Genomic DNA, 25,072 nt, shown 5'->3' on the forward strand with positions numbered 1-25,072 from the left:
TTGACTGAATAGGTGGAACAAGAAACAGAATGGTTCTCTCTAGCCTGTTAGAGTATTTATTGCTGGGGTCATTATGTGTACAAATGGGTTAAACTACTGTCAGCTTAAAAAAAAAATTAAACATGTGCTATAGTAGATTAAAAAAAAAACATACTGCTGTGATGACAAATTCTTTTTTCTGCAGCATGTAGTCTGCAGCATGTCGCTCCGCTTTTACTCCCGTCGGCAAATCTCCACACAGGAAATGAGGCTCTGTAGTGTGCTGGCAGGTGATGGTCAGGTTAGGATTAATGTTTTGAAACAGAAGTGTCTCTGTTCCTCTCTATCAGCTCATCGCAGCAGCTACAGTATTGGCAGCAAAGCCAGAAAACCATGTCTGTAACATTTCCTTGAAGAAATAGCAAGAGTTTCTGATTGCAGGATGCAAGACAGCAACCCTAAATAGCTGCAATTCTTAAGAAACTACAGATTGCATCTTTGAAGGGCATTCTGATGTAGGGTGATCAGCATATATACTCAGTAGGAGTGTTTTTGGTTAAAATCCTTTAAAATATGCTGATCTGACTCTGATCAATTTCTCTTGTTTGTTGGCTCGTTTGTTTTCATGTGGTGATGGTTTATTGAAAAGGTGGGTTGTAACTGAATCCAGGTCATCCCTTTAATGTAGTATCACCATTGGTGTAACTGGGCTGCAAACACTAAAAGTGTTGTTTGTGCTGTAGACAAGATGCAGTGCTGGCAGTCAGATGGGGCGAGTGTGTAGTGTAGTGTATATATTTTTCTTATCAATGAGGATACTTTTTTTTTTCCAAGTAAATCCAGCATGTCCAAATTAACACTGTCAGATTTGATTTCAACACTATTAAAGTGTCTATATGGGTCCACACCAGAGAGTGTTAATTTAACTCTTTTTGGAGAGTTGGTACGTTAACTCTGATTTAGTGTTAAACACGAAATCTGTCTGGAGTTGATAATTTAACACTTGGTGTTAAGAGTTTATATATTAACTCTCAAAGAGTATTTTAGTTTAACTACGTAAGAGTTATCTTCTAATTCATTCTAAAGAGCGGGAATTTTACTGTTCTGAACTTCTAGAAATTTCTTTTGGAAATAAACATTTACTAAAAGACGCAATGGTTTTTGAAAAACATTTATTCTGAACTGTGCACCACAATTTCAAAACATTTTCTGAAAGATGTAACAGTATACATGTTCTCACTTTCATTAGAATTTTGTTTATCAAAAGGTCTGACATAGGTGAGCTGGTAAATGCAAATAACAGCATTCTCAACACTTATTTCTTCAATACAATATGCATGTCCTTCATTCATCCCTTTGTGGAACTTCAACGCACTTCTGCTCTCCCCCATATTCCATCTTCACAAGCATATCCTGTGCGGCGATTGAATAAAAATTAGTTGACACTAATTAATGGCACAAATAATCCAGTAAACAATTGCAGCACAGTAAAAAAAAAAAAAAAGGAATCCTCTTTGAGCCATTACTTGTGTAAAGTATTTTCCCAAAAGACAAAGACACAGGCAACAGGTAATACTGAACTAAATGTAAAACCTCAACCTTTTTAATTTTTACCTAAACCGTGTGCACAAAACTCTGGAGGGATCTAAATGCTAACGTAGAATCCAGTCAGGACGTCTGCTACTGCTGTTTGCTCGTTTTTTTTTTTTGTTTTTTTTTTTTTAATGGGCGATCGTTTTCAGGCTTCAAGTAGCACCATTATACCAACATTTCACATTCTAGACATTGTTTTAGGTGTATTTGACCAAAGGTTTGACTGAAAATTCACATGCAAGCTTTTTTTCAAGGCTGTGGTATTTGCCCGCAAACAATACCTTTCAGCTAGCTAAGACAGAATATTATGCTATCACCAAGCAACATGGCTAATGCCTTTCACACAGCTTTGTCTCAACTCCAAAGAGCCACAGAAGTAAAAGCTCATAATAATAATTGAAACAATCTTTGAAAAAATGACTTACCAAGCATGGCAAACAACTCAAATATGTAGAGCAAAATGTTCTGAAACGGCTTCACTTCAGCTTCGATTGGAGCCTATGGTGCTGGGGGCGGAGTCTGTGAATTTACTCTGTTGGTGTCATAGCCCCTCTAGGAGTTCAGAGTTAAGAGGTCAAGAGTTAATGTTTCCATTGTAACACCTCCAGATTTGACAGAGAAACACTCATTTTTAACATTCGAGTTTAACTACTATCATTTTACACCTCAGAGTTACATTAAAAGAATGTGACTCTACTTAGAGTAAAATTAACTCTACTTTTGCAAGAAGACTATTAACACCAAAAAATTTAACACTTTTGAATTTGCTGTGATACATGCAAGTTTTTTTTGATGGGGGCAAAATTGTAATATTTTGTAATTTATTTATTTTTTAAATAGCAGAAGCATGGATGGTGGAATTTTCTTCATACCAGAAAACCACACCTTGTTTTGCTCATAGTAAGCTAAATCTTTGGTTACGATAAGGTGTGAGACAAGGCTGATAAAATCAGTGGCTGTCAGGGTCCTTCAGCAGATCTGTTGGCTCAAAACTGGAAGATATAAAGTTCTGTCTGTGGCTTCATTGTAGTTTTCCTGTAGTACTTTATGATGTCTTAATATAAAATCCCCAGTTATTCGTATTTGCACTCATCCTCAGAAAAGTATTTTATATTTCTAGGATTCAAAATATTGAGTTTTGCCCATATGAGCAAATATTTGCCTGCCTTAAGCAAGATATCAACTTGCTGGTATGTTGTACCAGAGAACAGTAGAGTTTAGCCGCATGTAAAAGTCTGTACAAAATTTTTGGGTTATCTATCCAGTGGACATCGAGATATTTACTTGCTAAGGAAAAACTTTGGGAGGAAAAAATAATCTGATCTCCAAAGTCAGATACCAATATACACGAATGCTTAGAAACATATAGATATCATGGCAGTTCAATCAATATGAACCATCCTTGAAAACAAACCTTGAAAATAAAACTATGCAAAAGTGAAATCAGCTGTTTTCAGCTCAACATCATGGTAAGAGCTAGTGGGAAACTACGGTTCATTTGAGTGGTCCCTGATTGTACCCCAGATCTACAGACCCCATATGAAGCCTTTTTAAGAACACAATGTATTTTAAGGTCCTACAAAACAATTAACTAGTGAATAAATAGAATGTGGTGGAGACAGATGCTGGTGTGATTTGACCTGTTGATGTTGTGGAATCTGTGAGAATGTGCTATGGGTCTCCATCAATGGCGTGTCCAGCGGGGTGGCCTGGGGGGGCACAGGCCACCCCCCAAACCAGACTGGCCACCCCAGGTGCCACCCCAAAGGCAAAACAATAAAATTCAATCAAATATCAAATGTCCGATTATGTTTTCACGGTGACGCTCAGATATGCGAGTGTAAGTGAATGCAGCATCGCTTCTGCGCTATGCGCATCACCTTAGCAAAGGTAGGAGAGCCAAGCACGAAAGATGGCACTGCAGGAAACAATTTTTCGGTGAAAGAAAATGAGGACAGAATAAATGTCCCGGTAAGTAATATCAAGTTTGCTGAATTTAGTAAACTTCGGTGAAATTAGAATACCAAGGAAAAAAATAACACTTAAAGAATTATTGCAGCTGTGGAATATTTCAGACAGTATGCTACTGAGGGCAGCTAACATAAGAGTTATGAGTTATAAGATATAATCTAAGTCGTAACATTGCTGTATGGAGCTGCAGATTTGGTTGCAGGTTAACATAGCTGGACTGGCCATCGGGCATACCGGGCATATCCCCAGTGACTTATTTTTTTTGTAATGGCATGAACAATGAGAGGTGGTGGATTGGCCAGATGCAGGTCGATGTGTAGAAATAACTCCGTTGTTTGGTGGTGGCTATGACGGGGCTTCCACAGAGGCAACAGGTGGATGAGGGAAGGGGAGGCAGGAGGAGAGACCCGAAGCAGCCGCCAGTCCGAGTGTCAGGTGAACTGAACTTCAGGTAAGAAGTTATGACCTGCAGTCTATCTGGGTCAGATATAAACCAAGTTTAGGTGGAGTTTATTTTCATGTTGCTGACTTTTTACTGTCAGTTGCAATAACTCATACTGCGTTCTAGCCAGTTTGACGGAGTTTTTATACAGCTGGGTGGGTGCTATGATGTTACTAATAGTGAACTTTATTTTATTCATAAGGTTAGTAGAGTTGCCAACGGCTCCTTAAAAATGGAATGGTCCCTCATTCAGAGAAAATATTACGCGTTTCGTATTGAGCTGAGAAGAGACGCAGTTTGTCCCGGACTTTAGCTAGAATGGAAAAAAGACACAAAGCTGGATTTATTCTGTCCTTACGCTGCACAGCTGGCTCTTCTTCTCTCATTCTCTCCCCTCCCTCTCCTGTTGCTACTTCAATCATGAAACTGATCAATGATCAGCTGATCGGCTTTTCTCTCTTGTTTGTTTATCGCTCACTTTGCGCCAGAAAGAGGAAACCAGCGGATATTGCGCTAAACAACAGCAGCACGTTTAAGCTTGATCAGCTGTTGTTAGAATGTATTTAATATTAATTTCTAGTATCAGCTGATGTTTGCTGGAGCCACAGCTGTAAAGCTGCTGGTCATGATGTCGGTTTAGATATGTGGTGAGAGGGAAACATGAAGATGAAACCAGGAGATGTCCTTACTGAACCATCAGAGCTGAACAGGTGATGGAGAAACAGGTTTACCTTTTAGGTGACATGAATGAGTTGAAGTTATGAACTGTTTCTGAGAGATAAATAACACCAGGATCCTTTTTTATGTAGCTGACAGCTGGTAACTGTGCAGGGGCGGGTCTAGCAAAGTTTTGCCAGGGGGCCAGGTAGGGCATTAACAGGGAAAGGTGGGCACAAAGAAATACTTTTCTTTCTTATTCTCATTTAAAATACCTAGTCTTTATTAAATAATTATCTAAATCTTACAACCAAAGTTTTTATCTGACGTAAAATGTATAGAAATCATACATATACCAACAAGACTGTACATCACTGTCACAACAGCATTTGTTTTCATTCAAAGGCTTTATGGCTTTAATACCTGGTGGGCCGGTCTGTAGTAAAAATGCCCAATTTTTTTGTCCCAGTCCAGCCCTGCAGGTTAATACTGGCAGTGTCACCATGCCAGCTGACTGTATTTTATCATCAGCCAGTGTTGTTCTTTATCAATATTACCAAAGTTTATCATAAGGCAGCATAGAAAGTATTTACTTGCTTTCAGGTTTTATTCAAATGTTAGTCTTTTCATTTGTTTCCCCACTTTTTTCCTGTTTCAAAATCAAACACCAGTTTGTGAGAAGATTATCTTCTTTTTTTAACAGGCAGATAAAGTTTTGCATTGGCATTGGCTAATTTGTCAATTGTTTGTTACAAATGTTCGTATTTTAATTTTCAAAAATGTTTTTGCCCAAAACATATGTGCACTATATGTCAGTAAAAATACTATGCAAATATTGCTGTCCTTGAATGCTGAGTAAACACTGACAAAGCACTGATTGTATCTCTTGTACTTTATCAACGCAGTATCTAAAAACTTTGCACCGTAGTGGTTAAAATCTCATTCTAATAAGAGTTAAAAGTGCATTTGGTTATTAGGTTTATAGGATTATTGAATTATGGTTAAGGGTTGGTAGAATTTTTTTTTTAAACATTATCTGCCAATTAAATCTGCCACCCTTCTCCAAATCTGTGCCCCTACCTGGCCCCCCCAACAAAAATTTTTTAGACACGCCACTGGTCTCCATGTCAAATTTGACTCCTGGAGAGTGCTTGGCAGAATAGCAAAAGGCTCTGAGTTACTAAACAGAGCCATTAGTGTTGGGTAGACCAGTGGTCTGGCCTGAGGGCCTGGTTGAGCGGCAGGGGTCCTGTGGTAGGAAGTTGTGGTCTGTAGAAGGCAGGCAAAGGGATTTGGAAGCGTGAAGCCCAATTCACATGGCCTACTGGCTGGACCAGGGTATGAAAGAGATAGGGTGTCTGGGAAAATATGTGGATATTTTGGATTCATCACATTTGGAGACCACAGAAGACACTGAATCTTACTATCTATCTTCATCCAGGCATCTTGTGACAAGCATAACCCTAGTATTACTTTTGTATAATATGCAAATGTTATTTCATCCCCAAACAACAGTAAATGTAGGTTGATACTGCAGATAATGTATGTACTGTGGTTCATCCACAGTACTGGGGAGTAACGGAATACATGTACCATTGTTACGTATTTAAAATACAAAAGACAAGTAACTGTATTCGGTTAAAGTTACCAGTTAAAAGGGTGATAATTAGAATACAGTTGCTTTGTTGAAATAAATGGATTACATGGTCTTTTACTGTTTATGTTAGGCTATCCCCTCTCTAATTTTGGTAATTTCACACATTGCTGGAGACCCAAACAAAACACGAAATAAGAGGCTCTAATGTAAGCGCCTTGTTAATGTTGGTGTCATCAGTTACACAATGGACCTGAAGCCAGCACAACAGAGCCAGCAGTGCATGGGCAGGAATACATTCCTTACTTGGAAATTCCACTTCGTATTTAAACAACAAAGGGATGGGCGAAATTTGACCGTTCAATGCGAACTCTGTTTGCCAGCAACCAAGCTGCTGTCAGCGTCAAAAAACTCCACCTCCAACCTAAGGGAAGTAAGTTATTTTTTTAAAAAAAAACTAATGTTAGCCTACTGCAACTACCTTGTTTTAGTTGTGGTAGCTACCTGGGTTATGTGCCACTTCAGTATCTTTGATGTACTATTGCTGTGTGATTTATTACTATTACTGAAGGCTACTTGCCACCAAGCTAACATTGTTAGCTGCCATTAACTGAGGTTAGTTCATAGACTGCAGACTGTTATACTTGATGGATAGCATTAACAACCTCCTACCCACAAATAATCATGTGCAATTCTGAAAGCAAAGTCTACAAACTTACCTCAGCTAACGCCAGCTTGGTGGCGAGCAGAGATGGACAGTAACGCGTAACGCGTTACTGTAATCTGATTACTTTTTTCAAGTAACGAGTAAAGTAAGGGATTACTATTGCAAAAACGGTAATTAGATTACCGTTACTTCCCGTAGGAACGCTGCGTTACTGCGTTACTAAAACCGTGATTTTTTTGCGAGAATGTCTCATGACAGTGACGTAAGCGAGTGCGCCGTTAGTGACAACAGCTGTGTGCAGATCAACAATGGATCACATATCGATTGTGAGAGAGAGTATGAGCGTGCAGCGTTTAAAGCGTGGAAGTACTGACCTTACTTTGAGTTTGATTCCATAAAAAGTGAAAAAAACATTAGCGTCCATTGTGCGTGGGAAGAAAACGTATTTTTACAGCGAAAAAAACCCCTAAACTTCCAAGCAAGCACCGAGTGCGCAACGACGTAATGCGCAACTGACCGCTGCACACCTGCACCAAGGTAAACCTCCGCCTACTGCAGTCCTGCTTTACAGGTGAAAATAGAGCAACAGGACCGCTGAGTCTTTGACTTTATTTATTTTCTGCTGTGTTTTACTTGCATCTATTTGAAAGAGTGAGTGTAAACACAAAAAGTATTTTATTTTATGTGCTGGAATGTGTAGAAAATAGGTTTAAATGTTAAACTAATTTATTCAAGTCAGAGAATGTTGCATATAATTAAATTTTTGCTTGATGCATAGAGTTAAAAGATTAAAACTGATAAAACAAGTTAAAAAAAGAGACTTTTCCATTTGATTACATTTTGTATGATGGATTATGCAGAAAAAGTAGAATTGGGCTAAAAGATTTATCGCTTTATCACCTATTCAGGTTGTAAATCGTGTTTTTAAAAAGTAACTAAGTAACTAAGTAATTAATTACTTTTGAAAATAAGTAATCAGTAAAGTAACGGGATTACTTTTTTGGGGAAGTAATCAGTAATTAGTTACTGATTACTTTTTTCAAGTAACTTGACCAACACTGGTGGCGAGTAGCCTTCAGTAATAGTAATAAATCACACAGAAATAGTATATTCATGTAGTTGTAAAAAGCATGACAATATATCCAAAGTATTCAGATTACGTAGGCACTTAACGGCAATATTTCTGCCCGTGTTACGTGTAACAAAATCCACTGGCTCTGATTTCCTGGGCCCAGAATACCTACAATGCCCACAATGCCTTCCGAATCATGTGACAACCCCTTTGGCTTTTGTACTTGCGCTTCGCTGTTCCACTTGAACGACGTACTGTTGTTGCAGTTAGCAATTAGCCTATAGCCTATTGTTCACTCAAAAGGCGCGATGGATGCTTCGACTTACGAAAATGTTCGACTTGCGAAAGAACCTCGGGAACAAATTAATTTTGTAAGTCGGGGTTCCACTGTATTAGTGTTACTAATTACTAATTACTAACTACTTAATCAATATTGTATTTAAAATACTTATCTAATTACTGTGTCTGAAAAGTAACTTAATTACTCAATAAGTTATTTAACTAAATACTTCTTAAAATCCCTATAAACCTTGAGTGGACAAACAATAGAAATTAAACTCTTTAAATAATAAATAAATTTTTTTTAAAGACGGAGACTCTACAGTACGCAGCGATAGCATCTCTTCCACAATGTAGTCTGCAATCATTTTTTAAGCTCACCTTCAGACGCTTTCTGTGCTGCTGAAGTAAAATCAGGTTTTGCCTGCTTAGCAGGAGTTGCCGCGGTGTTATCCATGGATGATGAGCAAGGATCACTCAGAAGTGTTCGTCTCTGCTTTCGTGTCAGGCGCTTCAGTAGATTACTTGTGCTATTAACAGCAGCCGATATTTTTTTCTCCCCAGGACATAGCTTACATATTACTGTAATGTTCTTGTCTGCTTGTTTCAGAAAAGTGAAGAGACGGGAATATGTCCATTTCATAAAACAGGCATCCGACATCTTCTGCTTTAGAATACGACTATGCAGCACCTGCACTACAGCGATGTTAAAGCGGCAGAGTTTACTTTTACCTTTAAGATAAATTATTGAAATTAAATAATGATATTCAGCGAGTTTAATTATTTTACAATGTAACGCAAGTACATTGTAAGTAACTGTAATTAAAATACCTAAAAATGAACAGTAATCAGTTACTCTACTTTTTCAGTGGAAAAGTAATTTAATTACTGTAGTAACGCGTTACACCCAACACTCCTCGAATGTGGGTTAAAGCTTTTATTTTAAATGTTGTTTTGGTCTCCAGTGTAGTGAATGTATGTCTGTCTCTCTAAAGCTGCTTTCAGTATAGCCCTTATTGACAAGAGATCAACACAGCAGATGGCTCCCCATGTTTAATTTGGCCAGTTTTTTATTTCTGTCTCCTGACAGAACTGCATGGATCACTACACTATGAAACCATTTGTTTTCTCTTCCTGTCTTTTACTCAGTAAAAACGTTATAAATAAATAAAAAAAAATTAAAATAAGGCTTTTAATCAATTCTGAGATATTGTTCTGGTCAGTTAAGTAGCACAGAGGGCTGTTAATAGGTTTGAGGTGCACTAGAGGGGCAACAATGACAAAACCCCTAAAACAGGAATGGTTTTATAGGTGGAGATTACTATATTTTTCCCTTTTTCTTTTTTGATTGTTTTTTCACTAGTTTTGCATTTGGCTAGGCTCAATGTCACTACTGGTAGCACGAAATCATACCTGGACCCTACAGAGGTTACACAGGTAGTCCAACTCCTCCACAAAGAAATCCTTGGACCCATTGTCAGACCCTTCACTGGTACAGTGGTTCCCGGGTGCCTCTTACTGTATGACAACATCTGGCTTCATGTAGTGAGAGTATGGAGGCAGTTCCTGAATGATCAAGAAATTTATACCATTGACTGACCCTCAAGCTTTCCCGACCTAAACCCAACAGAACACCTCTAAGACATCCATCCAATGCTCCCAGGTTGCACCTCAGACTGTCCAGGAGCTCAATAATGCCCTGGTCCATATCTGGGAGGAGATCCCCTGAGACACTATTCATCATCTTATTATGGTAAATGGTAAATGGCCTGTATTTATATAGCGCTTTACTAGTCCCTAAGGACCCCAAAGCACTTTACACATCCAGTCATCTACCCATTCACACACACATTCACACACTGGTGATGGCAAGCTACATTGTAGCCTGGGGCGCACTGACAGAGGCGAGGCTGCCAGACACTGGCGCCACCGGGCCTTCTTACCACCACCAGTAGGCAACTGGTGAAGTGTCTTGCCCAAGGACACAACGACCGAGACTGTCCAAGCCGGAGCTCGAACCAGCAACCTTCCGATTACAAGGCGAACTCCCAACTCTTGAGCCACAATAGCCCCACTTATGAGCATGTTCCACATTGTTCGGCATGTATAAAAGCACATGGGGACCATACAAACAACAGAGTACCATTTTGAGTTGCTGCTCATGACTTTATCAAGGCTTAAGACTTTTGCACAGTATACTAACTATATTCTGAGTAATTTTAAGAATGTAAATTTGACCCTTTGGGTTACACTTTAACAAAGCCACAGGGACAATGGGAATCCCATTTTGCTAGTAGACTATCCCATTCTTTGTGTTTGAGCTGTGGGTCTGGACATAGTGAGTTCTTGCTTTGCAGAGGGCCAGTGGTTATCACTTCAAACACATACCACATCATTCTCTATCCAGGACCCTTTTTACCTGTGGTTGCATGTTCTTCCAATACTAATTAAACTCCACAAACCTAAGGGCAACACAAAAAGCCAACTGCTAATTTGTTTACTTTCAACAGCTCCACTCCCTTTCATGTGATATGTGTCTTGGGGAGCTTCTGGCACCTGCCAGGGGCTTTCTTTAACGTAAGGGTGAGCCAGACTGTCCTCATGAACCCAGCAGCTCGTTTCAGTTGCAGTAGACTTGACGAGGAAAAAGAACTCAAACTGTGGTTGTGTTCAAGTCTTGAAGCACTGACACAGTGATATCTTTGAAATACTGGCTGTGGTGAGCAGAGAGATGGTGCTATCTGTCAAATCCTGATTGATTTTATGATTACATCAGTCTTCCTGATTGTCCATTGTCTTCTCAACCATTCACTCATACTCCCAAAGCGTGTACACACACACACACACACACACACACACACACACACACACACACACACACACACACACACACACACACACACACACACACATTTTTGCAATGATTCAAACTTTCTGAATAAAACAGTGCTAAAGAGAATCTCTACCTGAGACAAATTTTAATCAAATAAACTCAGGAAGTAGTGTATAAAGTGAATGACCCAGAGACTTTGATAGTTTCTGATTCTACTGGTTTCTTTTTCCATTCTCCACCCTTATTCTGCTGTCTCACTGTCTCCAGGGAAAGGGAAGAACATCTGAAGATGATCACAGAGGGCATGTTCATACGTAGTCTTTCAGGGCCCCAACTATTGAGAATATAGTGAAGCAGAGAAGGTCATCATATCTGTGGGCGCTTGGCAGGATGACTCATGCCGGGTTATATATTGGTCACAGCGGGGCTTCCGTTCTGGAGTTTACACACTTTTCACAGGATCATCTTTCCAACCACCATGGGGCTAAATTCCACATGTGCATGCTAACTTCTGTTACTTTTGCCTAAAGCAGGGGGTAAAGTGGACACGGACCAGCAGGTGTGATCTTTTACTTAAAAATGAAGGTAACATTCCCTCGCCACATGATGTAGGTAAATGATTTGGATCAGAAAGACAGCATTTACCAGGGTATAAACATTTGTGAGCTGGTCTATATGAAGAGGTTGAGAAGATAATTGTATACAAATGCATGCTAAATTGAAAACTTCAATATAACCCCAAGAATGTTTTTTTGCTGTTATGATTCAGCCAAACCCTGCACACATATTGATAACCATAAGCAAAGCTCACCCTTGTGGGTATTTTTTATTTCCAGTATGAGCATCAACTTTAACTGAGCTTTTGCTCTACTTCAAACTTCAGTTAGTTCTTGGATAGTATTAGTACAACTTTTTTCTTCTCAAGGGGAAGCACTTGCTTAAATCACGTCTAATTAGTTGATGCACCCCTTATGAATGTAATACAGAGATGTACTTTGGTCTGGTGTCCTCACTGCTGGAAAAGACTGCAGCCGATCGGATGAGTCACCCGTCAATAAAATCAATGGAACCTTCATTTTCCTAGTGGCATCAATGCGGCTGTTATTGCACGCATGCAAAAGAGATATTAGTTGTTACAGGACGTACTATGACTATAGCAACAAGGACATTTAGTTAGTGCATTGAATAGTAACAAAGATATCATACATATGTTTAAGTCAAATCTGAATAAGATAAGAATAAGATACTATATACAATAGAATGAAATACAATGTTGTCAGAAAAAGAGAATTGCAATTAGTGTTATTGCACATGTGTGGATGTGTGTGTTAGATCCTTGTTGTGGAGTCTGAGAGCAGCAGGAAGGAAAGACCTGCGGAATCTCTCTGTCCCACCATGCCTTGTAAACCTGCAGTCTCTCTCTTGCTATTACACATAGCCCTGACTCAGACCTGCGTAATGCAAATGTGTAACTTGAAATAACATATTTGCATTACTAGATCAGTAATTAGCAAAATAGCACCTTTGTTGTTATTTTTATTTCTCCCCTCTTTTCACCTCTTGTGATTAGACGCATCTCCTTTCTTATCTTCACCCTCTGTGAACTCTGTGTTGACTTTTGATCCATTTAGCAGCTCATTAGTTGACTGGTACTGCAGGCCAGGAGTGGAACCAATATGTATCAGGTTCCTGCAAGCCCCCAAATTGGAAGAAAATTAGATTTTACCTTTATAAAACTGATAAAGTTGATAACAGGTGCTCTTCAAACTCAAATTGATTGGGTTTGACATTAGGACTTTAACAGTATTGAACTGAGGTAGAGTTACTTACAGTTACTGGGTTTTAAAATGGAGTGAGGCTCTGGCTCCATTGATCTGGATACAAGTGCTTGGTGATGGAACATACAGTGTGATGTCATGACAGTGGGGTTGACAGCCTTTATCCTTGTGTCCCCTCTTGTGGCTAGTTGCACATGGACACATATTTTTGTCATTAGTTCTGGGTCTGCCATGAATGCATTCAGCACTTTGAATAATTTCTCTCCTGATGTTCTTTGATGCAGTTCTTTGGAGAAGACAAAGTCTCCCAGTATTTTAGCATCTCATATTAAATTATATAGTGAAAAAATGGTATGTACAGGACTGCATAAAGTCCTGTGAAAAACTAAGTACACCCTTACTAATCCCATAGAAATTTAGAGTATAACTAGCACCAGGTCCTAATAATCAAATGCACTTGATTGATTTTCTGCAAGTGTGATCACTTCTATAAAAGAAGAGGTTTAGCAGTTTGCTGGCAAAGGTGTTCGTTACCACAATGCCACAATCTTACCAGGAGTGAACATCCCAGCAAATTTACCCAAAGGTCAGATCATGCAATTCTCAGAGAAATTGCCCAAAACCCAAGAACTACGTGTCAGATAATCATTCCACTATACTACGTGTCAGTTAGCATGTTAAATGTTAAAATTCATGACAGTACAATAAGAAAAAGACTGAACAAGTATGACGTGTCTGAAAGGGTAGCAAGGAAAAAGCATCTAAAAAACATGGCGCATGACTTAGATTTAGAAAATTGCATCTGAACAAACAACAGGATTCCTGGAATAATGTCCTTTGGACAGACAAGACTGTTACACATTTGCAAAAACCAAACACAAAATATCAGCACAAACACCTCATACTGTAACAAAACACAGGTCCCATGTCTGTGTTTTGCAGCCACAGGACCTGCACTCATTGAAGCTTTCACTGAGTTGACCATGAACTCCTCTGTATGCCACTATGTTTTAGATTCAAATGTGAGGACATCTGTCTGAGAGCTAAAGCTTGGCCTGCATGGGGTCAACCGAACCAGATAATGATCCCAAGAACAGCAACAAATCTACAACAGAATGGCTGAAAAAAGAAAAGAGTCAAGGTGCTGCAATGACCCAGTCAAGGTCCAGACCTCAGCCTTATTGAAATGGCAGGATCTTAAAAGAGCTGTCCATAAACGAATGCCCACAAACCTCAATAAAGGCTGTAAAGCAAAGTGTGCCAAAATTCTTCCACAATGATGTGAGAGATTGATAGAATCATACTGAAAATGATTACTTCAATTCATTGCTGCTAAAGGTAGTTCTCAAGCCTCTGAATCATGTGTTTTAGTTTCACGGGACTACAAAGAGACGTGTGGAAACTCTCTTTTCACATCACTGTAGATAATGGTTCAGCTACATCTGTTAGTACAGTTTTGCTCTTAATCAAGTCAAGCCTTTCCTCCTTCCTCTTCCTTCTTCCTCTTTATTACAAATTTAAACAAATAAACACTAAAAACATGCTTTTTACTGGTACATATTTCACATTAAGAATTAATTTTGAGTTACAATTTAATATTCAAGATGTAAAGTAAACTGGACTGAAGAGAATTTCAGGCAATGATTTTGTCCTCACTTCGTTACAGACTGTAGTATATAGCATCATTCACACTCATTGACCTTTAGTTGCTTTAAAAATTGCCCGTACAGTTAAATCTCCAGCATGTGCAGGAGATTCCTCTGAACCTCTGCAGTTCCATACATTTTGTCACTCTTGTAGCTTTCACTTTAACGTCTGCCTTCAACACTTTAGGATTTATGGAGGAACCATTCTAACATCCATGAGAGGTTTATGAACCCCAGTAAAATGTTATTTTGTTCCGTCTCCCAAATGGTCAGACCACAAACCATTCAGTCGTGGCATTAACAGTCAGTATTGACCTGTTTTTCTGCTGCGGCCTGCTCCCATGGCATCCAGTCAAGACTGTGAAGACAGGCCTCCAGCCCAATCCTTTGCTCAGATGGAGAGAGCAAACTGAGCCAAGCACTTCTTATTCTACAATAGTCGGGAAAATTTGGATACTGTCCACAGCCTTTTATTGGTTCAGGCCCTCTGGGCTCTCGCCTTGATCACAGCATCAGACTTTTTCTGGGATGTTTTCGTGTGAACCAAGGATCACACAGGGTCAGACATTTTAAAGCATTGCATGTGGTGTTTGTCATTTGTGTTTGTCTGTGATCAAAATCAATGTTCAATATGGTTGCGCTGAATGGTTGTTTATTCTGACTGAAGTGAATATGGATGCCGACAGCCATCTTGGCTAACCCACTGTATTTTATGATTTTGACATTGAACAGAAGATTGAACTCTATAAAGTTCTCAGAATATTAGATTTCAGTAAGTATTAACTTCTGAATTGTCTATCATTATTTAATTATAATTCTGTGTTCTATCAGATTGGACAAAAGAAAATATTTAACTTGTCAGCTTCAAGTCCTGTGTGAGTTTTGTAGCTAAAGATCATTACTATTGGTCCATTATTTCTGCTTTACTGTCTCAGGTGATGTTTACTTTGAAACCACACATAATAATATCTTTACTCAACTGTGGCTCGTTCTTGTTATTCAAAACTGTATGACTGGAGACAAGCTAGTAATGCGCCCCCACTGAAACACATTCATTCATTCAGTTCATGTAGTTACTGACATATTTGACATTCCCCTTCAGATCATTGACATCTAACATGTCTATTGTAATTGTTTCATCATATTTTAGGACTGAGATTTGCTTTAACCCCAAGCCTATTTGGCTGTTTCAGATGCCACTGAGAGTGTCCAGCCTACCTATCTATTCCAATGAGCAATAAATCCTGTGACGAACCTATGAATGTGGTTTCCTGAAATTTGGTGGAAAGAGTGCATCTTAAACTGTACAAGGGAAAAATACATTTTCCCACCACAAAAGAATTACATGAAGGAGACATGACTAAAAACAGGCGGTGGTTTGACATAGGAATAGCACAGTGGAAAGTAAGGCTGTTGTGGTTGGAGCAGTGGAGAGCTAGGTACTATGCTATGTACTTTTGCCTGTAAACCAAAGGCTAAATTCACAACTCGTTATCATGGGGTGGGGTGGGGAGTGTGTGTTTGTGTGGTGGTGGTATGAGGGTCGACCATAAGTTTTAAAAAAGTTACTAGCCTTTTAGAGAAGCAGGTTCACCTTTACGAAATTATTATATGACTAACAGCATGTCATAGGTTTTATTTAAAGCGTTTTGCACAATTCTGACCTTAAATCTGTAGCTTCACTCACGTTTTTTTCACTCTCTCTGTTTTTATATTGCACTCCATATCCCTCCCCTCCCTGAGCCTGGTTCTGTCAGAGGTTTCTTCCTGTTAAAAGGTATTTTTTTCTTTCACACTGTCACCGAGTGTTGGTCATAGGGGGCTGTATCAACAGCAGATCAAATAACTGGACAATGTCAAAGGAGTCTTTCACATGAGGAATTCACGTCTTTGCAGTTTCTCACAGAATCAAAGATTTTAAAAGAAGCTGTCATTACCATGTAAAATCTGAATTGTGTAAGTAAAGTAAAGTAAAATTTTATTTATATAGCATCTTTCTAGATAAAAAGATCACAAAGTGCTTGTTGGAATTTAGCAAGAACACAGCCTTAAGGCACTTTGGATTCAAGCTCCAGCCTCCTTATGACAGTGCTAACAGCGCATCACCGTGCCGCTAACTCAGATAATATATAGTCAAAATGCAAGTTTAAAAAGGTGGAAAGATAGTATGTACAACTGGATGTAACTATGCAACTCGATCGCTATTGCTAGATTATTTACTTGATCATATTTAAGTTATTATTGTGACATTCATCGATTTACTTTGTTGAATATTACCACTGATTACCATCATTATTTGCATGTCACTAGACCTGTTGATAATATGTTTATCTTGTATATGTTCAGCTTTCCTGTCCTGCCCTCTGGCAATACGAATAAACGCCACTTTGACACTGGTCAGAGATTATGAATGTTAATACTGATAGAAACACTACATACTGGAAAACAAGCCTCAGCCCTCTATTTGTCAAAGTTGAATGTTTTGTCTTCTTTTTCTAATGCGATTGGATGCCTTGAGCATTTTTTCCTCATTCATTTCAGTTGACGTACATGTTAAATCTTTACATGATAGCTAGATATACGAGTCGCCTTTCTCGCTCGCTGTGTGTTAATAGACCTCTTTGCATTCAGTCATTACTTGTTATTAATCTCTGGCTCGCTTCCACAGCATGTCTTTTGTCCTGTCTTCCTTCTGTCACCCCAGCCAGTTGCAGCAGATGGCCCCTAGTTGACCCTGGTTCTGCTGGAGGTTTCTTCCTGTTAAAAGGGAGTTTTTCCTTCCCACGGTCGCCAAAGTGCTTGCTCATATGATTGTTGGATTTCTCTCTGTATGTATTACTGTATTACTGCCTTGAGGCAACTGTTGTTGTGATTTGGCTCTGTATAACTAAAACTGAATTGAATTGAACTAAATATATACTAATTCGAACAACAGAAAGGATAAATGTTGCCTTTTAACACAGTTGTTACATGCTGTGATGCCACTTGGCTGAATAAAAATGCGTGTTGTGTTTACTTGTGCACTTGTTATCCTGGTTATGATTTTTGAGGGACATGCACATATAAAATTACATCTTAATTCCTGTTACCTACTGGACTGATTTTGTGTCATAATGTCAGCTCAAAGCTATAACACAGGAATCTATATGTGAGCAGCCTCTGTGAAAAAGCTACCCAGCCGCTATGCAATCACAAATTTAAAATGCATGACATTTTAATACAAACTAAAAAAAAAATCACAGTAAGCTATATGCAGTCATTGTATACAATTTGCACCATCGGTACTACAACTTTTACCTCAATCTTAACCAAAATGCACATGTGGTACAGCAAGATGGAGGTTAATCTGTGGAAACTGTGCTGCCACAGTCACCAGCGCTGTGACAGGTATATTTCCACGTGTCCTCTTCTCAGGGCAGTTAATCAATCAAACCTACATGCAATAAAAGCAAAAAGGGGGTGTGATTATTATTCTACTAAATGTGATGCTGTCAGGGTGCCATTTTTTTCCTCCTTTGCTTCATTGCTTTTTTTTTTTTACAGCTGGTCATAGATGAATGTTTTATGGCCCCCCCAGCTCCTAGCACACGGGCGATTCGGTAATGGGGGCCTCATATTCCCGTAAGACTACTTTTTAAACAGACTGACATTGTAATTATTGCTGGAAAAGGGCTGTGATACAGCAAAAAAAAGGAGAGCGTATCTTTGTGTGGCCTGTGCAAAAAAGCTCTCCTGGAAGCCTGGGGCCATATGACTGCATGAAAAGACCTCGGCACCAAAAGCTCGCACGACCCTCACTGATGGCTCAGCCTGTGGAAACCATCCTGAATGTCTTATTTATTTATTTTTTGGGGTTCTGAAATAACAATGAGGAACAATGGAGGCGCCAGCCCGTAACCCATGCTAATCTCGACACACCTAGTTTAGTGTTTAACTGACGCTCGACGCACCACTCGGTATTAATGCAGCTATGTAGCGTTTTTGTGCTAAAGAGAGAAGGTTGACAAATAAAAAGAGTGTTAGAGAGTTATGGGGTGGCTTATTGGACCCAGGCTGAGGACCCTGGCCTGAGCAGAGGTCTGAGCTGTGAGGTCATCCAGACAGAAGATTAAGATTTTACACGTTAGCGGTTGTCGCTCTGTGGGTGGTGCGCAGCAAGGACAGGGGCCAACGTATTAGCTGTCATACTTGTACCCACATATTGGATTTCTGTGAAATAATATTTGGGTTTCTGGACTCCTCTGCCCCACATTTAGTCCAGACTGTTCACATAGCCTCAAAACCCCCGGAGAAGCATGTGAAAATCTAAAAGATAGCACTTCAAAACCAAGAAGAATGTGTAATAATACCCAGAGGCCAAACTCGTGTTTCCTTCCATATCATTCACTGCATTTCTCGTGTAGTCTGATTTATTTGTGTTTTTTTTTCTGAAATGACAGAAGTAAAATAAACCACATAAGACTGTCATGAAACTTTTGAATAAATTTCACAAAGAAGTTGTCTTGATAACATTTTAAAGTATGTCTGACTGCAGCGCTAATACAATTCTGAAAGACTCTCTCCATTTACGTTTAAAATTTTAATATGATACTCAGCTATGGCGTTCAGTTGTCTCTTAGCTTGGCTGAAGAATGTGGAGGGACTTGTCTGAAATACGTTTTCCTTTTTACTGCTTCCTAGAAACCACGGTGCATATCTTGTGGTCATTCTTTAATTAAGACAATTCAAAGAAAACTTTAAACTTTTTATTCTTCGTGCATCTGTCAGAGTAGCATCCCTCATGTGCCTGTTCTGAAAAAAAAAAAGTTAAATGGACAAATGTTAAATGCTATGAATGCAAGTACATGATATCGATTTTGTTCATTTTGGTTGAGTGAATTTAGTTTTTAGGTTATAATTATTATTATTATTATTATTATTGTTGTTGTTGTTGTTGTTGTTGTTGTTGTTGTTGTTGTTGTTGTTGTTGTTGTTAATAATATCGTTATTAATATTATATAATTAATTGAATATAATTATGCTCATATGCTTCCAAGTCAATCATTCCATCCTGCCTTTTATGCATAGGGCATCCTAATATAAAAGATGATGATTTCAGAACGAAGCTGATTGCTAATGCAAAAAAAGGGGGAAAAAAGAAAAAAATCATGAAAAAGTTATTTTTTTGTAATTAAATTCAAAAAGTTATATTTCAAATGTTTCAAGTCTTTTAAAAAAAAAGTTGTTCATAATTATGGCATATACCTCATAAAATCAGAAATCCACTGTCTCAATGTCTCAATGTATAGCTCTTAATCTAGTTTACTGCACATGAATACAGTCAGTGAAAAAGTGTTTTTTCTGCAAAGTCTGGCTGCTCACAGAGTGCCGTATCAAAGCATATCAAAAGAAAGAAAGATGACTGGAAAAACGTGAAGAGAAGAGGCGTAAAAACAGAAGGGATGACTACTGCCTGCAGACATCTTTAGGAAAGGGGCTACAAGGGACGATTATTGACTTGCCTTTCAGAACTCTGACCTTTCTGTGCTGTACTGTAAAAGTCTTTGTCATTGATCTTAGGAAATGTTCTAATCATTTAATTTGAGATGTTTCTGTAAGACAGAATCATAAAAAATGAAAGCAAAGAAAAGACTTGAAATATTTAAGTTAAGTCTGATGCACTAGCACATCAGTCTCTCACACCTTAGTTTAGAGGTTGCAGGCCCAGATAAGTTGATGGTGTTTCCTTTAGGTCTTTTTTAATGCACTGTTTTAACTTTGTGTTTGTGAATGCAGCAGTGACTGCAATGTTCTAGGTGTGTTTGCTGACATGAACTTCATAATGGATTCATATTCGTTTTTGATGAATTGCCAGCTGGGAGCTGAAAATCACAGGGGTTAACTGACTTTTTACAGATCTTTGGATTTCTCTGCAAGATTTCTCTGATAATTTGAATGTTCTCTAAATGATGAAAAAACCCAAATCTTTGCATTTTTAGGCTGAGATATGTTACTACTTTTTTGAACTATTTGTTCTCTTTGTCATTCTTAAAGGCTTATTGTAACAGGCTTTGTTTTTACCCAGTCATGTCACTCAATTGTTGCTAAACAGTGCTAAATAATTTTCGAGTGAGCAGCTGGGTCTTTCTTTAAGCATCACAAAACTCTTTCACATCCTTTCCTGAGTTTTAACATTAGTTCTCTTTGTATTACTTGCTAATAAATAGGTTATTTTATGATTTGCAAACTACAGTTACGTTCCACACATTCCACAATTGTAGGGATTTGGACAGACAGAATGGAGAATTCATACATTTTTTAGAAGCAAAAATGAAATAAGATACAGCCATCTTTCTACATATAAGATGTTTTTCCATCTTATTCTTAGGATCACATAGAACTGAAAGACAGGTAGAAACAGTGAAGCTTCACAGAGGAATTGCATAGACATTTTCTAGATTGCATGAACTTTAATGACAGATTTCATTTAGTTATTCACAATAGGGCTGCCACAATTAGTCGACTATCAAAATTGTCGACGACTAATTTAATAGTCGACGCGTCATGTGAAGCTTTGTAAGATCCCAAAAGGCGCAGGAATTAAGTATTAGGATTTAAGAGTGTAATAACGGATGTACAAGGATTCCAGCTGCCGTTAAACCCCGAAGAAGAAGAAGAAGAAGCTGTGTCCCAGATTTCATAGCGCGGCCCTGCTCAGTTTCCAGCAGCTAGTTAGTTTTAATATTACTGTTATTATTCTTCCTGGGTCACAAAATAAACGTTTAACATGTTTTCAGGCAAGAATGTAGCTGTGTAAACCTCAAATATCTGCTCAGTTTATCAAGACACCACATATTTTCAAAAGCGCTCCGATGTTTTTGGATACGTCTGTTACCCACTAGCTCGATAGCTAGCAAGGCTCACTGAAGCCCGTGAGAACACCGGACTCCGGGCAAATCGTTTTCAAACCCACCGCCGTCTTTTGCTATCCAGGTTAAACATGATATATAAGTCACTTAGATAACTTAAAAATTATATTGTTTGGCTTTTTTTTAGTGTTTTATTTGTTCCTGAGTAAATTGGTTTGGCTGAAATTAAAGTTATCGTTTTTACACAGCTGAATAAACGTCAAGCAGACAGCTGATTATCAGAAGTGTGAGCTGCTCAAGAATATACTCCGGTGTCCTGTTATATTTTAGATAGCAAGGAGCAGACGGCTGAGTTTATTAAACTTCACCGAAACAAACTGCAAATTTCATTAAAATTTAATAAACTATCATCTTGTCTTTATTTTTAGTTAGCACATACCTTAAACACTTAAAGCTGTAAGCTAATTATAGTTATAGAAGAGCAGGTGCATGCTGGTGCAATAAGCTGTATGTTTTACGTCCAATGGATGCATGATCTGATTAGCCGACTAATCGCAAAAATAATCGGTGACTAGTCGACTATCAAAATAATCGTTTGTGGCAGCCCTAATTCACAAAGGTGTAACAAAGTACACTCTAAAGAGAGCCAAAGACTGTTAGAATCAGTGGTTAAATCAGATGTCTGAGCCGTTTCCCTTTAATTATAGCTTCAGTTTTGATGAAAATTTCTGGTAGAAAGTCTGAAGCTGCCAGTAAGATGTACATTTTTAATGCCTTCTACTTTGAATCCTAGAGAACAATCCGGGTCTTGGAGAGCATGAATACATCCATGACTGGAGCCAACAGTAAGCTCCTGAATATTTTAACATATTTTCAGTCAATTTTCTGTTAATGCAGGCTAATTAGGAATTGCTTATTCGTTGCAAAAAAGAAAAGAAGTCACTCATTTGGACCACAACACCGTTGATAGACCTCACATTCCACCTAGTAATGATATAATGGGAATTACCACATTTTTGACTGCCTGACTGTGAAAACAGTCATGGTTAGCAGTCATAACAGAACAAGAGCAAACCTCCGCAGTCATAATTCTGCCTCAGAGGCAACGGAGTCACTGGCACGAACACAGCCACTGACGTTGAATAAAAACTGAACACCGTCAAGGTCACAGTGCCACAATCCTCTCAAGCACATTGCTTTGGGAAGTGGGAGATGTTGAAACACATGTTTTTCATATTGGCTTTGTGGCGTGGAGTTGATGAGTGCTCTGTTACATTAGCACAGCATGCAGCGCTGCTGTAGGAATCGCATTCAATTTCATCTCTCCCTAATTACTCGCAATAAGCTCTCACTCGATTTACACGAATCCCTCTCAGGAGCCGCACTGCCGTAAGAGTCATCAGCGACCTGGTATCCTTTTCAGTGGTAATATTAGTGTGTTTCAGTACCCTCGAAAGGTCCATTAAAAAGGCCCTTCAACAACATCATTAAGACAATTTACATTTGAGGATCAAGCAAAAGCAGCATGTGTTTCTTTTTTTTTTTAAAGCTTAAAGTTTTCCCATGAGAAATGGAAATGGAAACCAAACATTAAAGCCCTAAAACAAATAGCCTTTTATGATTTACTTTATTGACCTGAAGCAGAGGTGGGAATATTAAGGACTTTCCGACCTGGACACTGTCATAATCTCTCAGCCTTTGCTCGCCAGGATATTTTATATTTGCCCTGCCTTGCCCTCAGTGCACCTGGCTGTGTAAATAAGATGGGATTTGTGCTGGGCTTGTTAATGATGTTTGGAAGTATGTTATGGTCATGAAAGTAGTAGTAAAGTAATAAATAATGAGCAGATCTCGTCCAAAGTATGCACGCTCTCATGTGGATGGATTTGACATTGTTCAGAGCTGTCAGATTAATTTGTGTTTGTCCTGTCTCCTTTTCCTACCCTTTTCCCCGTACACACATGCACACACACACTGTACTATCCTCTTCTAGGAACAAATGAAAATGGACACATAGTTAATAATATTAAATATTAAAAGGAGTCCAACATTGGCTATCTTCAGTGCCCTATACCTCAGTCTCCTGCTTCGTCCGACCCATTGGTTTCAGTGATAAAGCAGGTCGTTTCCCAATTACACCGCTGCTGTCACTGCAGAGTAGCCAGAGAGCAGTTTCATGCACCCTCCTTCATTTGTCTCCATCAGAGTCAAGGGCACATATGTGTAACATTGCAGCATTTCACTGGCTCTTGATTCTAAAGTTCATGGCAAATGTCTGCTGTATGTACAGAAAGCAGTGCACCTATGCATTTGTCACATTTTATTCATTAAAAAAGCCCTTTGGCATTTCATGATACATGCATACACCTACTTGTCATGGCATATCGCCACTTTCTAGGGATTACCATGATCCATCGAAAGTGGAACAGTGAACCTAATCCTGTCCAGAGATAAGTAAACAATGCTAATCACCATTTAATATATTATCTCTTAAGTTGCACAATAACTGTGTATATTTATACACCCTGAAGAGTTTTATGCTGGTTATGTAGAAACTTTGTTCTATAACGCTGAGGCAAAAGGGAAAGACCCTGCATCCTTCCAAGTTATAGTCATACATAAACCCCTCTGACCTACTATAAAAGCCATAATAAATCACTTTTACATGTTGGTTGTTTTTGTAGATTTAACCAACACTTAGTGAACTTTAACTGTACTGGTTGGCGGATTTTTTTTCTTCTGCTTTCCTCTGTTTCTGGTTCTTGTATGGAGGATCAGAGCTGTGTCTTCAACTATAATGCAGCAGATTGTAGTTGAAGAGTCTGCAGTTTCCAAGCTCAAAGGCTTTGCATCAGGTCTGCAGTAGAATCGGTTCTGGAGTAGTCAATGTTTAGACCAGTGAGTGATCTCAAAAATAGCCTCGCTGGAAACCATCCAGACATGCATGAGAAGATGAGCTTCAACAGGAGATCAGCCAAATTTAAGAGATGAAGAGAAAATAATAATGGGAACAAACTAAAGAAAATAAAGGAAATAAAGGACAAATAAAGCAAATTTCCAATAACAACTTTGAGAGGTGCAGTGGAAAATGTGCTGTCTTTGGTATCATTTTCTGCAAACTCTCTGGCCAGTTTTTGGAGGGCCAATGGAAATAAGTGCTAGACTGGACTCCCAGAGATCACAATATTGCTGTGTTTTTCAAAATAAAACATGCCAAAGCTGCAACCAGCTACCCCATTATCTTCATATAAAGTTACACATTCTCTTTATCACATGCATTTTGCAGTAGTTGTGACTGACTCATCATTTTTATGGAAAGCATCCCCTGCAAACGTCAGAGTCCTCCTCTCCTGCCTCTCACCCTTTCACCCCAGAAGAGAGTTTATATTCTTGTTTACAGCAACATGCCAGCAGCCCTCTAGCCACACAAATGCTTCTTATTTTCACTGCAACCCTCTCTCTGTCTCTTTTTGTGAGGCTTTTGCCAGAGCAGGACGGCTCTTTGGGTTTAGGAAAGAAAAGGCCTGACAGCTGCCAACAACCATCGGTGGTTGAGAAACAATGGCACGCCCTGTGTGATTCTCACTGCTCCTCGAACCTAAGACGTCCTCCCTGCTGTAATCCTCTGTTTCTTTTATTCGTCAGATCACGGTTGCCTCCTCTGATTGGTTGTGTCAGCTTTGGCCCAGGAACACTGAGACGACCTGACCAAC

The 25,072-nt window shown here is 38.9% G+C and overlaps 1 protein-coding gene and 1 long non-coding RNA gene across 4 annotated transcripts in view; one reads left to right on the plus strand and one right to left on the minus strand.

Annotated features, from left to right (window-relative positions):
- Positions 1 to 1,134: 1,134 nt before the first annotated feature.
- On the minus strand, positions 1,135 to 2,202 carry LOC309718049. The gene is made up of 2 exons (XR_014279858.1): positions 1,998 to 2,202; positions 1,135 to 1,392 (listed from the first exon to the last, which is right to left on the minus strand). It is a non-coding gene; the product is annotated as an uncharacterized lncRNA (long non-coding RNA).
- A 1,259-nt stretch (positions 2,203 to 3,461) lies between these two features.
- Positions 3,462 to 25,072, plus strand: part of eny2 (ENY2 transcription and export complex 2 subunit) — a 133,672-nt gene continuing 112,061 nt past the window's right edge. The window contains exons 1-2 of one of the 3 annotated variants that reach the window (XM_082552144.1): positions 3,462 to 3,543; positions 3,909 to 3,994. Coding sequence is in view for 2 of the 3 variants with exons in the window: in XM_082552141.1 (XP_082408267.1) it covers positions 3,891 to 3,994 (104 nt within the window). In the remaining variant the exon portion in view is untranslated. Of the gene's footprint in view, positions 3,544 to 3,829; positions 3,995 to 25,072 lie in introns of all 3 variants that reach the window. The other 2 variants (XM_082552141.1, XM_082552142.1) reach the window with 2 other exon arrangements.

The sequence above is a fragment of the Aulonocara stuartgranti genome (genome assembly GCF_965226115.1).
Source record: "Aulonocara stuartgranti genome assembly, chromosome: 11".
NCBI classification, from domain to species: domain Eukaryota; kingdom Metazoa; phylum Chordata; class Actinopteri; order Cichliformes; family Cichlidae; genus Aulonocara; species Aulonocara stuartgranti.